At 31.7% G+C, this 14225-nt stretch overlaps 4 protein-coding genes across 4 annotated transcripts; 1 reads left to right on the top strand and 3 right to left on the bottom strand.

Moving 5' to 3' along the window:
* Positions 1 to 428: 428 nt before the first annotated feature.
* TBLA0I02770 (C2H2-type zinc finger protein) lies at positions 429 to 2270 on the bottom strand (the record flags this gene model as incomplete). The annotated part of the gene is made up of 1 exon (XM_004182404.1): positions 429 to 2270. One exon carries the CDS (start codon positions 2268 to 2270, stop codon positions 429 to 431), a length of 1842 nt encoding a protein of 613 aa, XP_004182452.1.
* A 3555-nt stretch (positions 2271 to 5825) lies between these two features.
* On the bottom strand, positions 5826 to 6959 carry ELO3 (fatty acid elongase ELO3; the record flags this gene model as incomplete). Its single annotated transcript, XM_004182403.1, has 1 exon — positions 5826 to 6959. The coding sequence occupies one exon, from the start codon at positions 6957 to 6959 to the stop codon at positions 5826 to 5828; it is 1134 nt and encodes a 377-aa protein (XP_004182451.1).
* Positions 6960 to 7972: 1013 nt separating this feature from the next.
* On the bottom strand, positions 7973 to 12454 carry TBLA0I02750 (Rho family guanine nucleotide exchange factor ROM2; the record flags this gene model as incomplete). The annotated part of the gene is made up of 1 exon (XM_004182402.1): positions 7973 to 12454. One exon carries the CDS (start codon positions 12452 to 12454, stop codon positions 7973 to 7975), a length of 4482 nt encoding a protein of 1493 aa, XP_004182450.1.
* Positions 12455 to 13406: 952 nt separating this feature from the next.
* ARC18 (Arc18p) lies at positions 13407 to 14149 on the top strand (the record flags this gene model as incomplete). Its single annotated transcript, XM_004182401.1, has 2 exons — positions 13407 to 13412; positions 13625 to 14149. The coding sequence occupies 2 exons, from the start codon at positions 13407 to 13409 to the stop codon at positions 14147 to 14149; spliced, it is 531 nt and encodes a 176-aa protein (XP_004182449.1).
* Positions 14150 to 14225: the final 76 nt, after the last annotated feature.

The raw sequence follows: 14225 nt of genomic DNA, 5'->3' as shown, positions 1-14225 counted from the left end.
GTATGTGTATGTTAATGTGTATGTGTGTGTATGTTAATGTGTATGTTTATGTGTATGTATTAATGTATGTGTATGTTAATGTGTATGTGTGTATTAAATGCATGTGTGAGTTGTATATCATAGTATAATAATGTACATAGAGTGTAAAAGAAAAAAAGGCTAGATAAAAAAAGTAAAATCATAAAAAGAATAGGGCATAGGGGGCATATATGTGTGTAAACTAGGGAAAGTGAACAAGGTTTTTTTATTCAAAATGTTACAGTAAGTTTTAATATGTTTTAACAATCCCAATGACAATTAAAATCATATTTGTAAAATAAAAATGGAAATTATAGTGGAAAGTGTAATGGATTTTCACAATAATAATATAAATAAATAATAATAGAAAATAACCGTTAGTAAAAAAGAAAAAAAAATATACTATGCGTTTAATGATAAGTATAACCACAATTTTTTCCAACATGGTAATTCAACCAAACATCAACGTTAGGGAAGTTTTGGCCACAATGCTTACATTTACCAGAAGAAAAGAGTCGATCTTTTCTTTTGGTACCTTGTGGATATTCAAAATGCAAAGCTTTTAAGTGATTTTTAAAAGTATCACATCTAGAAAAAACACCAGTCTGATGGCAGTTTAAAGTTTGAAAATTTAACGATTTTGCTTTAAATGGATACATTTCCATGTCCAGTTTAACTAAAGTTGAATTATAAGGACATTTGTATGTACCTTTAATATTATGCAATGACTTTAACTGATCAGAAGTATTGGCATTAACGTTATTGCCAGTAATATTGACATTTTTAGAACTTATGCTATTGGAAGTATAATTATTTATATTAGAATTAAGTATATTATTAGTGTCAAGGAACTGAGATTGATTAATTTCATTATGATGCAAAGGTGTGTTTGTGTTTGTATTTGGAGTTAAATTAACATTGTTGTTGAATTCATTATTAGGATTAGTATTAAGATTAATATTAGATTTATTATTAGAGGTGATAGTATTATTGATATCATTATTGTTATCAGGGTTTATTATTGGTACATTTTGTGATATTGTATTTTGTAGGGATTCTAAAGTAGAAGGGGTTGGAGTTGGAGTTGGAGTAACAGTAGAAGTACTTGTATTACTTCCACCACTATTTACACGGAGGTTAGAAGTTGACAAGATATTAGAATTCGAAGTTTTTGAAGAATTTGAGGATTTAGCTTTCTTTGAATTATTTTTAATTTCATCTTTCCAATGTCGTTTTTTATGCCTAATCAAATCATTATTTCTTGCAAATCCTCTATTACAAATCGAACATCTATGTGGTCGTTCATCTGCAGTTAAATGTGTAGCTTTATGTGTAGTTAAGTTTGCAAAAAACCCTTTACAGATTGGACATTGTCGCTTCTTTCTAGGTTTGGAAACTTTTCCAGGAGTTATAGTTACTGTTGTAGTGGTTGCTACTGGAGTTTCTACATTATTAGTAGTAGGTGAAGTAGATGTTGAAGTGGTTGCTGAAGTATTAAGTGAATTTGTTGTAGTATTTATTGGCGTATGATTTTGGTTAAGTCTTAACTGTTGAACTTGCAATTGGCGTTGATGCTGCACATGCAATTGTTGTTGTTGTTGCAATAACATTTGATGAGGGGCTGGTAATTCTCTGGAAGTAACAGGAACATTATTCTGTTGTAAAATAGATTCTAAATCTCGATCAACAACTGAAGAGACAGAACTATTTGAATTTTTGTTACCATTAGCTTGATCATTGTTTACATCATTGCCGCTATTTGAATTTTTCTCGTTTGAAGTTTGATCACTTGAATTCGGATTTTTATTAATGTAATGCTTTTCAGCTGCTTTTATTAAGTTATCAAAGGAAGATATTGGGGGCAAACTGATAGGACCATTTGATACAGATAACGACGTTGCTGTATTATTATTATTAAAAATTGTAGTAGTAGTAGTGGTAGTAGTAGTAGTAGTTGCTCTGGTGGTGGATTTGTTATTACTATTATTAATACTATTACTGCTGTGATTTAAACTTGTATTCATGTGAGCCAATAACGGGGAAGTATTATCTGTGCCGGAATTTGTACCATTTGAATTCATCAAACTAAGGGTTGAATTGAGACTGTTGGAGTTATTCTTGATATTGAGGATTTTAGTGTTATTTTCAATTCTTGATGCCGCAGATGTATTTGTAGTAGTTGTATTACTGTTCGGAGAAATTGCTATTGGATTATCTTTACTGTTCGGATTTGATAATGTAGGATCCAACATAACTAACGAGTTGACTTGAAAATGACGTACAAAGTTAATTTTATTTTGAATATTTTTATTTTTTAAAAGTAAAAAAATGGAGAGTATAATAACCTGATTAAAAGAATGGAAATGCTAGGAGTGAACGTAGGAAATTATTTTTGAAAGAAACTATACTTTGGTTTGAAAAAAAAATTATTCCAATAACGGTTGAATTTGGTACTGTTAGTATTTTTGTTGATGAGGTCGTAGGAAACAAATAATTTCGAAGCAAAAATATATTTTGAACGTACAAATAGTTTAAAGAATAGAGTAAAGAAAGACCACAACGACCAAAAAACGTATGAATGTGAATAATACTTCGAGTACAAGTAGGAGGAGCGGAAAGAATAAGAGTAGCAAACAACTGTAGAAAAGAAAGACACTCAAAATCTGGATAACCAAGTGAAGTAATAATATCAATGTATGACCGTACTATTTTTAATTCTTTTTTCTTCTCATTATTTATCTAATCTGAATGTTAAGACTGCAGAATCAAAATTAAAAAAATAAAAAAAGGAAAATCAATATGAAATCAAATTAAGGTCTTACTGAAGCGAAGGGTTCTTTTTCTCTGTTCAAACTGCTTGATACCTTACTTATGTATATATTGTCCTTTACTTTCTTAACGTTACTTAAAGTCTAAACTTTATCCTTACTTGATGGCTTCAAATTATTTTACTTTTTTAAATTTAAATTTTTTTTATTTTTATTTTTATTTTTAAATTTAAATTTTAATTTTTAATTTTTTAATTTTTTTTTTTTTTTTTTTTTTTTTTTATTTTTTTTTTTTTGATTTTTTCTTGAATTTTCTGTAATGTGTTTTTCTTGTTTCTCAGTTAAGAAGTTTTAGATTTAATTTTAAATTTTAATTGAGATTGACGAAAGCGAATATTTCAAAATTGAAAATGATTTCAATTCAATTTGATGGAAGAAAAATTGCGGGAAAAGGCAGATCATCTAAAACCTCTCACCACATGCTGCGGGGGATTCTGAGGAAGTGTACCAATAGGGAGTAGGCAATAATAGTGATGCAAATAGTAATGTATGGAGGAATACAATTATATAAACAAATCTATATACAGATTCCTAAAGAGCAATTGGAAATTATGATTACTTTGGGACAATAAAGATGATAGACCAGCAAATGGTGCTAGGTGTTTAGTGCGGATATAGCGAGATTACTTATTAATGTGAATGAGCATGAATGAGGTCTGTATAAACACTAAAAAAGAGAACACCCCGATAGGGATAGAATATAGAGATCAATGGAAATGGTAATCAATGGGTAAATACTTGAACCTTAAAAACCTTAATTCTTTTTTCATTGTAGTTCTATAGAAAAGTTATGCAGATATGAAATTGCGCTATAAGCAAGAGTAAAAAAAAGTAACAAAATAAAAAATCAGCCCAAGAAACTCATGTAGCGGGTGCTAGCGCAATAGCTGCTTGAGGTGAGAGCTAGAATGGAGTAATTATGCAGATGTTCTATAACTTAAGACAACCAACCTTAATATATAGGCAATCTCTAATGGAGCTGAGACATATGCACAGGGAAAGAATCTATAAAAGAAGAAAAGGCGGCTTAAAATTTAAACAATACCCCTCACCAATAAAGCTTCTAATATGTCAGCGTGTTATGTGTGAAAAAGGGTAAAGATAAAGATAATTTTACATTATTGTAATGAATGGTGTAAAGCTAAAGAGGCGTCGAACTAATCAAAGATTCAGTTATAGTATATTTTAAAACATTCTTAGAATTGAGAATAAAACTGACACACAATAAATGAGTAATAACGACGATATTAAATAAATATGAGACAAATTACTGTTGAATTTTGAATATTAGCCAAATACAAGAACAAAATGCATAGGAAAAATATGACATTTTAGTAAGCATTAAGCTGGATGAATATTTGTTGATATAGTAACAATAAAAAGAAAAAAAATGGACTTACCAATATAATACAAACTTACACCAAATAAAACAAATACCTGCATCTATGAGGAAAAATATAAGCCTAAGTGTAAAGCTTAATTCAAATATTTTTTTTCTTTTTCCAATAACCACGAAGACACAACCGTGGTTTCCCAAGATAGAAAAATCATACAAAGCAATTACACACATTCAATACTACTCATTATTACAACCGGTCTTCAATTTTTCTAAAGACAGCATTATGGAGTATAGCCGATGTGGAGTGGACAAGCGTTTAAAAATTTAAAGATTATCACAGGCACATATCCTATTTCAATAACATTGCAGAATGAAACATTCAACCGATGAGATGGAGGGTTATGATTTCTTAGGGACCGCAAAAAAAAACTTAACCTTTAACCGTATAGTTGGAAGTCTAGTTTAGTTCCTATCCAAATATGACTTCAGTAAGGTCACTATAATAGGAAAATGCTGACGCTGCTCACATAACGTATGCACATGAGGCAACTACATATTCATACGTCGAATATCCGAATAATATCCAGAATAACCCGGTGGTATAAGACGGTCGTAGATATCTCCTATTCGTAACATTTACTTTTTTGAACCATCTGTTCATCTACATGTCGTTATATATTCAAAATAGTCGAGAAAAGTTGACACAAATACATATGCGATGACGTGAGAATTCCTTATGTTTTCGTTGTACTACATCATTGAATTGTTTGTCATAAGACAAGAAAATAAACAGGGCTCACTAATGACACTCAATTTTTTCCACACACGATGTAAGACAAGCTAGAAAGCGCTAGAGGTCAAGTTACCTGAAGGAAAATTTGTCCCCAAAAATGATATTTGCCCTTAACAATTTAAATGACGGTATTGCAGTAGTTAAGTCCCTTGATAATGATAGTTTTTAAGACCTCCCACTATAGTAACAATTGTTAAATGTCACAATAATACCTGCCATTCTTGTGACATCTCTCTGATAGTGTCAAATTTTTCATTTTTGTTCGCTCCCCTTATTCGGCTTATTCGGCTTATTCGGCTTGGTCTCATTGTTTATGGTGAGATTACTAGCGTCCGATGGAAACCGAGCATTTCTTGATGGACTTCTATCGGTCTCTGCCTGTTTTCGGTGACTTCTCGGCTTCTGGCACCAAACAGGAGACCGATGCGACTCGGCACTCGGCGCTCGGCATTCGGCATCCGGCATCCGGCATTCGGCACTTGGACCTTGTGGACCTAGGGTTGTGGGGTTCCAAAAAAAGATTACTTGGGTTGCGTTTTAGGGTAAAAACAAAATCTATTTATTTAAAATAATTACATAACTACCTAATTGGTATCATTCATATATATATCCTGATGGATCTGTTGGGTATAACTATATAATCGAAGTACAGTTCTTTTAATACATACGAAGTGATTAAAGGAACCTGTACACGACATGATTCGTTAATGTTCTGTACATAGCTAGCTCTTTAATGCAAGGCCATCTAAAATTTTTTTTCTGATCTTTTTTATTTTTATTTTTTATTTTTTATTTTTTTTCATCTTTACAAATATTTTTGTTTAATATTTGTTAGTTGTTAGCTTAACTAGGCTTTTCTAGATGAAACTTTGGTCTTCTTGGCGGCAACACCAGAAGCAGTGGCAATGTTCTTAGAAGAATCAGATTGCGCAGCAGCAGCAGCAGCAGCAGCAGCGGATTTCTTTTCAGCTTTCTTAGATGCACCACGTCTATAAGATTGGATATAGAATGAAATGAACAAAAATAAGTATGAGGTTAAGATTAAGTAACCGTAAGCGGCAGCATCTTGTGTACCATAACAAGTACCTTTATTTGGCAAAATGTTGTTGAAGTACTTGTGTGCGTAATAAGTGTAGGTAGCGAAATAGACAAAGACTAAATCGATCAAAAATTGAATGATTTGGAATCTAGTAACCCATTCCTTCCACCAAACTCTAATACCAATGGAACTTAAGAAATAGTACCAGTACATGATGATATGAACCCATAAGTTCAATACAATTGGAACCCATTCGACAGAAGTCTTACCCATCAACTGAGTGTAACATAACAAAGCTGTAGCACCGTGGTGGTAAGTGTGTAAGAACAATAACTTCTTTCTCTTCAAAATTAAAAACACGGTATCTAACAATTCCATAAATTTAGTCAAATAATTCAAATAATACAATACAACCAATTTTGGTGCAAAGGCTTCCTTGGAACAAATGGACCAGAAAATACCATGAGTGTAAACCATTGGAACCAATTGTTCTACTAACAACAAGAATAAAACCAAAGAAACAGAAGTCAAAATTAAATTGTGCAATTGGAAAATAATACGGAATTTCATTGGTCTAGTATTTAATTTGTTCAGAATAGCTTGACCACCAAAAATGATAATATAATACATTATGATGACACCAATTGCATGGTAACCATTGGCCATGCATGTGACGCCTGGTTGGAAGTTGAATTCTTCTGCTGGGATACCTGCATATTTTTCGAAAACTTTAGAGAAGATTGGCCACAATTGAACACCAAATGGATGGTGGATACTTGGAATATCGAATTGAATAGATTCAATTATGTCATTAAGACCAATTTCTTTTGAAATCAAGGAAACGACGCCTTCAGTTTCCACAGCCTTGGCCACAATTTCACTAACAGTGTTGCTAATGGTGTCTACAACGACACTGCTATTTTGTTCAACAACGTTTTCCATCTTGCCGTTTCACTCTATCTATCTATATATAATATATGGAACGTTCAACCGAATGATGTGAAATGCAACTGTCAATAAGTATAATAGATAAATCTATTTCCAATAAATATTATAAATTGTCTAAAATCTCAATTGAATGAGTTACATAGAAACAAAGTAAACCAGAATTAATGAAAAAAAAAATTACAAGACAACAACACAAAGGAAAATAAGACGATAAAAAAAATAAACAAACAAACAAACATCAACTTTGTAATTTTTCACATCACCGGAAATTTTTTCAAAATTCAAAATTTCGCTTAGTTGGATTCAATATCAAAATACAGCATCCAAATATAAATCAAATCCGGTATGAATAGCAATTTGGTGTCTCGGCCTTCTGGGTCAAGCTTAAGCTGCGACAGCTTCTAAGCTGAGCTGGCTTTCTGGTTTTTTTTATTTCTTATTTCCACTGGCCTACTGGTCCAAATTGTTTCCAGAATTGTTTCAGGATTGTTTCCGAAGTTGTTTCCGAATTGGTTTCCAAATTCCACTAGCAAATTTTGGTTTCACATTCTTTTATTTACCTTCTCCGAATCGGGCATGTCATCGCGAAATACGGTCTGGCCTGGGTTTCCTTGTATTTTTCCCGATACGATACGTAAATCATAGGGACGCGAAATACCTCTTTTGGAAAATCTCGGATTGACGCGTCACTTTCCTTTAACAGTAAATTTCTCCTATCATTTAATACGTCACATAATTCTATTACCAGCGCCAGTGCTCACGGCATTCCTATATACAAATCATTTATTGGCACATTTCTAACATAATATTCTGTAAAGACTATATGATATTATTACTGTTTTAACTTCATTAACTACTTTATTCATCTACTTTATTTTTTAACATTAATTCATTAATTTATTATAAATATATGTATAGCATCGATATATGTATTTATATACATATACATTTGCAAGGATAGATGCTAAAGCAGCTACCATCTATTAGTATGTCCTGAATGGCTTGCACTAACCCCAGAAGTCTAAGGAAGCAACAGTATCGTACCCACGATTATCTTCATAGACATAAAGGATTTCTTGTGAACTTGTTTGTAATAATCTAATCTTATCTGCAATGACACATCGGACCAACTCACCATTATCAATTTTTCTAATCTCAATAAAATTGGAGTCAAACGCTAATACGTAGGGATACCAAATGGCAAATTTCTGTGGTTCACCTTCCCAATAGATAATCTCTGAATCCTTCTTACGCCACCCTTGATTATTAACAAAGAATGCAAACTCAGTATAACACAATAAAAACATACTGCCTACTCTATAAATCGCCATTGGTTTTAGTGTATTGTCTCTTGTTGCAAATTCTAACGAAGTATCAGCAGGATCTAGTAATGGTTCATGTAAATTTTGTGTGATGCTAACAATTTGGAAACCTTTCTTACAACCAATACATAGATTGGATTTCAAAAATGATATAGAAACTGGTTCAGAATCAAAGGATACTTCAACAATTTTTTTCTTTGCATTTTTGCCACGTCCGTTTGCAATACCACCGACGCCAGCATTATGACTATTATTTGCATTACCGTTACCATGCCCTACATTGGTATGTGAATTATTCGAATTTGCACCTTGCTTACCCAATAAAGGATGTTCAGGTTCAAAATATTTAATAGAGTGTGCATGAGCAGTGACAATTAATTTCTTACCATTACAATTACCTTCTGAGAAAAATCGAACATGATTGACTAATTCCTTAGAATGCTTCTTGAAGTATGACGACCCATTACCTTCAATTTGAAGTAATCCATACGGACAACTATATAATTTTTTATCGATTAACAATAAAATAGTTTGGAATTCTTCTAATACATTAACTTGCTGAACTGTGCTCCTTTGTAACAATTGAACAGGGGTGGAAAAGAAAATCGTTGGTTTCTTATTGGAGTTCTTCTCGTCTTCTTTAGAGTGACCCGATGATTGTCTTTTAATATTACTCATGTATAAACCAGAATTGGTACCAATTAATAGTTTTCGACCACCATCACATGAGACAACACTATTAATCTTATTAGAATAATCAAAAAATTTATCACTAATCTTTGTGACATTGAACATATGTGTTTCTGAGATAATTCTAGCTTGTTCTTGTTTAATTTTATCAATTAAGGTTAATAACCCAGCTGATTGACCTGCATACAGAGTTACCATATAACGGTGTTTTGCACCGTAATAATAAAATGTAATAGCATTTTTTGGATTACTTTGAGTTAATTCAGATTGAACAACAGTACCAGAACAATCTGGTTTTGATCCAATATATTTTCGTAAAGTTGGCATGTCCTCACCTGCTGATACAAATAACAATGGTAATGGAATTGGTCTTTGGAAAACTTTTCTCTGATGCCATTTATTAACAGCCTTTGCCTTTAAAAATAAAAGCATATTATCTAACAAATAATATTGAATATCACCAAGTACATCATCTGATTTCCCTGCTTCCCTCTTTGATAAGACACCCTCATGCTTAATCTTACGTTTTTCGTTATTCAACCCCATATTGACATACTCATTCTTAAATAAGATATTTTGTTTTAATAACTTAACATCATGCCTATCTTGGGCAGCACCACTTGCCTTATCAATTCTTTTCATGAAATCACGCAATGCTTCCATAGCTCCATTTAAACATTCCAGATCTCTTTTATCTGCTTCTTCATCGGATGATTTTATGATTTCTCGTACTAATAACATATAACGACCAGGTCTTGATACACCTTGCGATAAAAATGAGTCAATACCATGTCTTAAAGAAGAATTCATCATATCGTCGTCAAATCTTGCAAAATATGGATTTACAGATCTCTGAGTTTCAATTAAATATTTTGCATATGGTCTTGATGCCACGTAGGATACAAATGGTTCAAAAAATGGAATAAATCTTAAAATAATATCACCAATCCCTCTTGCAACGGGCGAACTTTTTTGTCTATCAGATAATGCTTCTAAAAACCTTCTGTTAACAGAATATATATCATTAATATGTGCAAATACATGCTTGATAAAATTTTTCCTAATATCTGCTGGGATAATATTTGTTTCCGCTAAAGTTTTCATGAACGTATCTCTAGTTGTTTCAAGAGATTTTACAAAATTTTTCTCGGTACTAAATACCTCATATATGGCTTCTTGTCTTTTAATCTCTTTTTTAGAAAGGTTTTCCCAAATCTCTTTAGGAACTGAACTTGTCCACGAAGGTCTTTCTTCTTCATCATCGTCCAAATTCATTGAAATATTTCTTCTTAAACCACGGTTTTCAAATATATTTAATCTTGATTGCTGTTCTAAACGGCGTGGGCATGAAATAGAATAACATAAGTGATCTCTTGTACATGTTGGAGAGTAACATTCAGATAATAAAGTAAAAACACCGTTGACTTTAGTAGTTTGTGAAAGATCTACCGTACTAGGTTGTGATTCAAGCCTTGTCGAGTTTCCTTGAGTACTAGAGCTGCTTAATGAATTAAATGATGCTGACGGTAGTAACAAAGGTTCTTTTTGAGATACAGAAGTTTGATGTGATGAAGTTATTGACGTAGTAGCATTTAATGTAGTTGTAGATTCGAGACCTCCATTTTCATTAGGAATTAATGCCATGGTACCAGCACCAATTATTCTTGAATTTTCTGTAAGTTCATAAACTTCTTGAGGTGAGTCTCTAAGCCTATGTTCATATACCACATCATGGAATAACTTTTGAGCATCTAATGCTCTACCTAATAATAATGCTAAATTACGGTCTGTAGTTCTTAAAATATGACACAGACAATCGACTGCTTGTATACCAGTAAATGCATCACGATATACTAAACCATCTTTCTTATGTTCACCAAGTTGAATTGTTGTCTTAAATTTAATGGATACTTTTGATAGCATAGCGGCATATACTAGAGGTTTTTTAACAGAATGAATAGGAGGACGTGAATTATGTAATACTGAAGTGCTTCTACGTTGGTTTAAAGCATGCCCATGTGGATGACCATGACCATGACTATGACTATGACTATGACCTAACCCTGTTGTATGGCTTGAAGAATTTGATGATGTTGAAGTATATCGTTTAGGTCCCATAGCAGGTGATGATTGCCTCATTTTAATACCCAAACCTAATGAGCCAGTACTATGATTATTATTATTATTGCCCATTATATGCCCACCAAATTGCATATGCTTTGAATAATGTTGTGAGGAATTTTGATTATTAACGAGGCTGGGGTCATACGAATGAGATGGACTTAGTGGATAGTTTAAACCAGTACTACTGCCATTACTATGTTCAAAAATTGGATTAGTTGGACTACTCATACTTCTTTGTGAACTTTTTCTAGTGTTTGAATTTTTTGATTGTAAAGAAGATGTGAAATTTTTTAAAGAATAAGATGTTAAAGAGGAGGTTCTCTGATCAGATTGATTAAAATTAGCCTTTGGAGAAGTCACATTTGTATATGATTTTTGCTCATGAAGATCCCTAGAACTTGATCTCGTAAAAATACCAAACCCTTGTAAAGGTGATTTTTTTGGTTGAACAGGTGTGCCATTGGAATTAAGACTTGTAAAACTAGTTTGTTTTTTCAAACCAGCAATAGCTAATTGAGGTAAAGAAGGTTTTTTCCTGGGTTGGGGTGCGTAGGGAGCTTTAGGTGCGGTATTCATCATTTCGCTGTGGCTATTATGATTACTATGAGAACTATTATTAGAATTGCTATTTAAACTACTATTAGAAGATTGGGGATTTAAATTATTCGAAGCAAAATGGGATTTTGGTGGACCAAGTTTACTTGGACTACAAGACGGACCAAGTCCATTTGAATATTTTAAATTTCTAATAGGACCTGCAATATTTGGAGAGGCTTCATTGGAATATGTTCTTGGCTTCATTGGACTATTTCTCGGTGTACTATCAACACTTGACAAACTATGAGTATCTGAAACATTTCTAATATGGGTATGCTTTGATAAAATATAATCATTTGGGTTTGAGCTTATATTAATATTTTGGGTAGGATGTGAGTTGGAGTTTGTATTTATATTTAAACTAGAGTTCGCATTAGAATATGAATGAATGTTTGATGTATTAGGAATGGGAGGAATATTAGAGGCGGATGGAACAGTTGTATTATTACTCGCTTCTTTAGATTGTTTTGAAAAAGTACTATTAGTACTACTAGTATTAACAGTTGATATAGTAGTTCCTGTCAGTGTTGTGTCAATGCTACTTGTTTTTAATGGATCATGAGTTAAGACAACATCACGTAAAACATCTTCAGGTACATAACTTTCTAATCCTTTAATATTTTCGATTAAATTTGGTAGTGAATTTTGCGTTGAAGTACTTGAATGTTGTGATTGATAAGTATCAGGTTTTCTAGTTGAACCAAAAAGTTCATTGAATGTGTCCATGGAATTATTGTTTGGATAATTATTATTCATTTTAAATTGTTCTTTATATAAAAGTTTATGTGGATATGATAGGATGATTGGTTTATATTAAAAGGAATGTGAACAATAAGTATTGGAGTGAAAGAAAATTAGAAGTAAACAACCAAAAAGAAAAAAAAATAAAAATATGAGCTGAAAAGGTTTTTAAATGAAAAATGCAAAATTTAGTAATATGGTAAGGAATGGATGAGGTACACAATGAAATACAAATGTAATGCAATGTGTTATATGATAAGGTATAGAAAGAATAGACTTTGATATTGTGGTAAAAAAAATAAATATTTTAAGAAAACAGATATTTATTTACCAGTCAACTGGAAAATGATCGACAATGATTAAAGCAACGTCAAAGAAATAAATGGTATGACGTAAACCAAATTTAAAAGTTAGATAAAGTACAGAATTTTTATTATAGTAGCAAAAATAAAAATATAAAACCAAAAAAAATAAATAAAAAAACGCAACTGATTATTAGCACTAACCACCAGTTGATTTTCTAGAAATCAAGTCCAATGATTTTGTGTTCTTAGAAAAAAAAAAAAGCTATTATAAGTTATTACCAAACAGCCAATATTTCTATCTAAAAGGTTATTTTTTTTGGAGTACTTTGTAATCATGTACTATTATTACCGAGTTATTTAGCGATTTGATTTATTTATCTTGCTCATTGGAAAGTCTTGATTTAAACATTCGTCCATTGTATTTGTGAAACTTGCAGGTTTCGTATCCGAGATACACCAAACTCAATCATCGGTTCCACACCGAGAATGGCAAAAATCACGATACACGATCCGACTTTCAAACAACCCCTTTCGGCTGGGTTTTGAAATAATGAAATATTGAATTAATTAATGAATAGTTAAAAAAAAACCAAATCTAGGGAAAGCTAAGAGAAGAGGTGGACATATTATATAGAAGACCAAGTAATAAAACATAAATTAAAATGCCAGTATGTATAAGGATTAAACAATTATTTGTTAGCTTTTCAAACAACTTTACACGGCCAATTTTTTAGAGGTTTCCTTAACAATCTCAAACTTTTTGGATAATACCAATTGAATTATAGATTGTAATGAATTGTTATAAAAATCTATCATAATAAGATTCGTTTACTAACTAATTAGTATTTTTCTTCATTAATTTTTTCTTTTTTTTACATAGGCTTATCATTCTACATTCTTAGTTGATCCAAATAATGATCGTATGGTCGGTAATTTTGCCATCATGCCATTAAACACCAAATATAGAGGCCCTGCGTATCCAGCTAATTCTGATTATGATATAGTTGATGAATGTCTTGACTTATTTAGAGCCAATTCATTTTTCAAGAATTTTGAAATTAAAAACCAAGCTGATAGAGTCTTAATATATGGTATCTTATTTATTAATGAATGCTTAGCTCATTTAAAACCAAATACTTCAATGAATGAGGCTATAAAGATTTTAACAAACGTTGCATTAGATGATTTTTCTTTACCAGGTACACCAGGTTTTCCATTAAATGCAGTATATTCTGTTCCAATACAAGATCATAATTCTATGGAATTGTTAAAGAGTTATATCCAACAATTACGTCAAGAATTGAGTATGAGATTGTTAAATCGTCTATATGCTGACACTCAAGAACGCCCATCTAAATATTGGTTGGGTTTCACTAGAAGAAGATTTATGAACAAATCTTTATAAAGAACGTAAACAAACAAAAAACATTTTGATAATAAATAAAAAGTCTATAAACATATTTAGCAATTATATAAAGGCA

This window comes from Henningerozyma blattae, chromosome 9 (assembly GCF_000315915.1).
Source record: "Henningerozyma blattae CBS 6284 chromosome 9, complete genome".
Taxonomy (NCBI): Eukaryota; Fungi; Ascomycota; class Saccharomycetes; order Saccharomycetales; family Saccharomycetaceae; genus Henningerozyma; species Henningerozyma blattae.
This window is presented reverse-complemented; position numbering and strand designations above follow the sequence as displayed.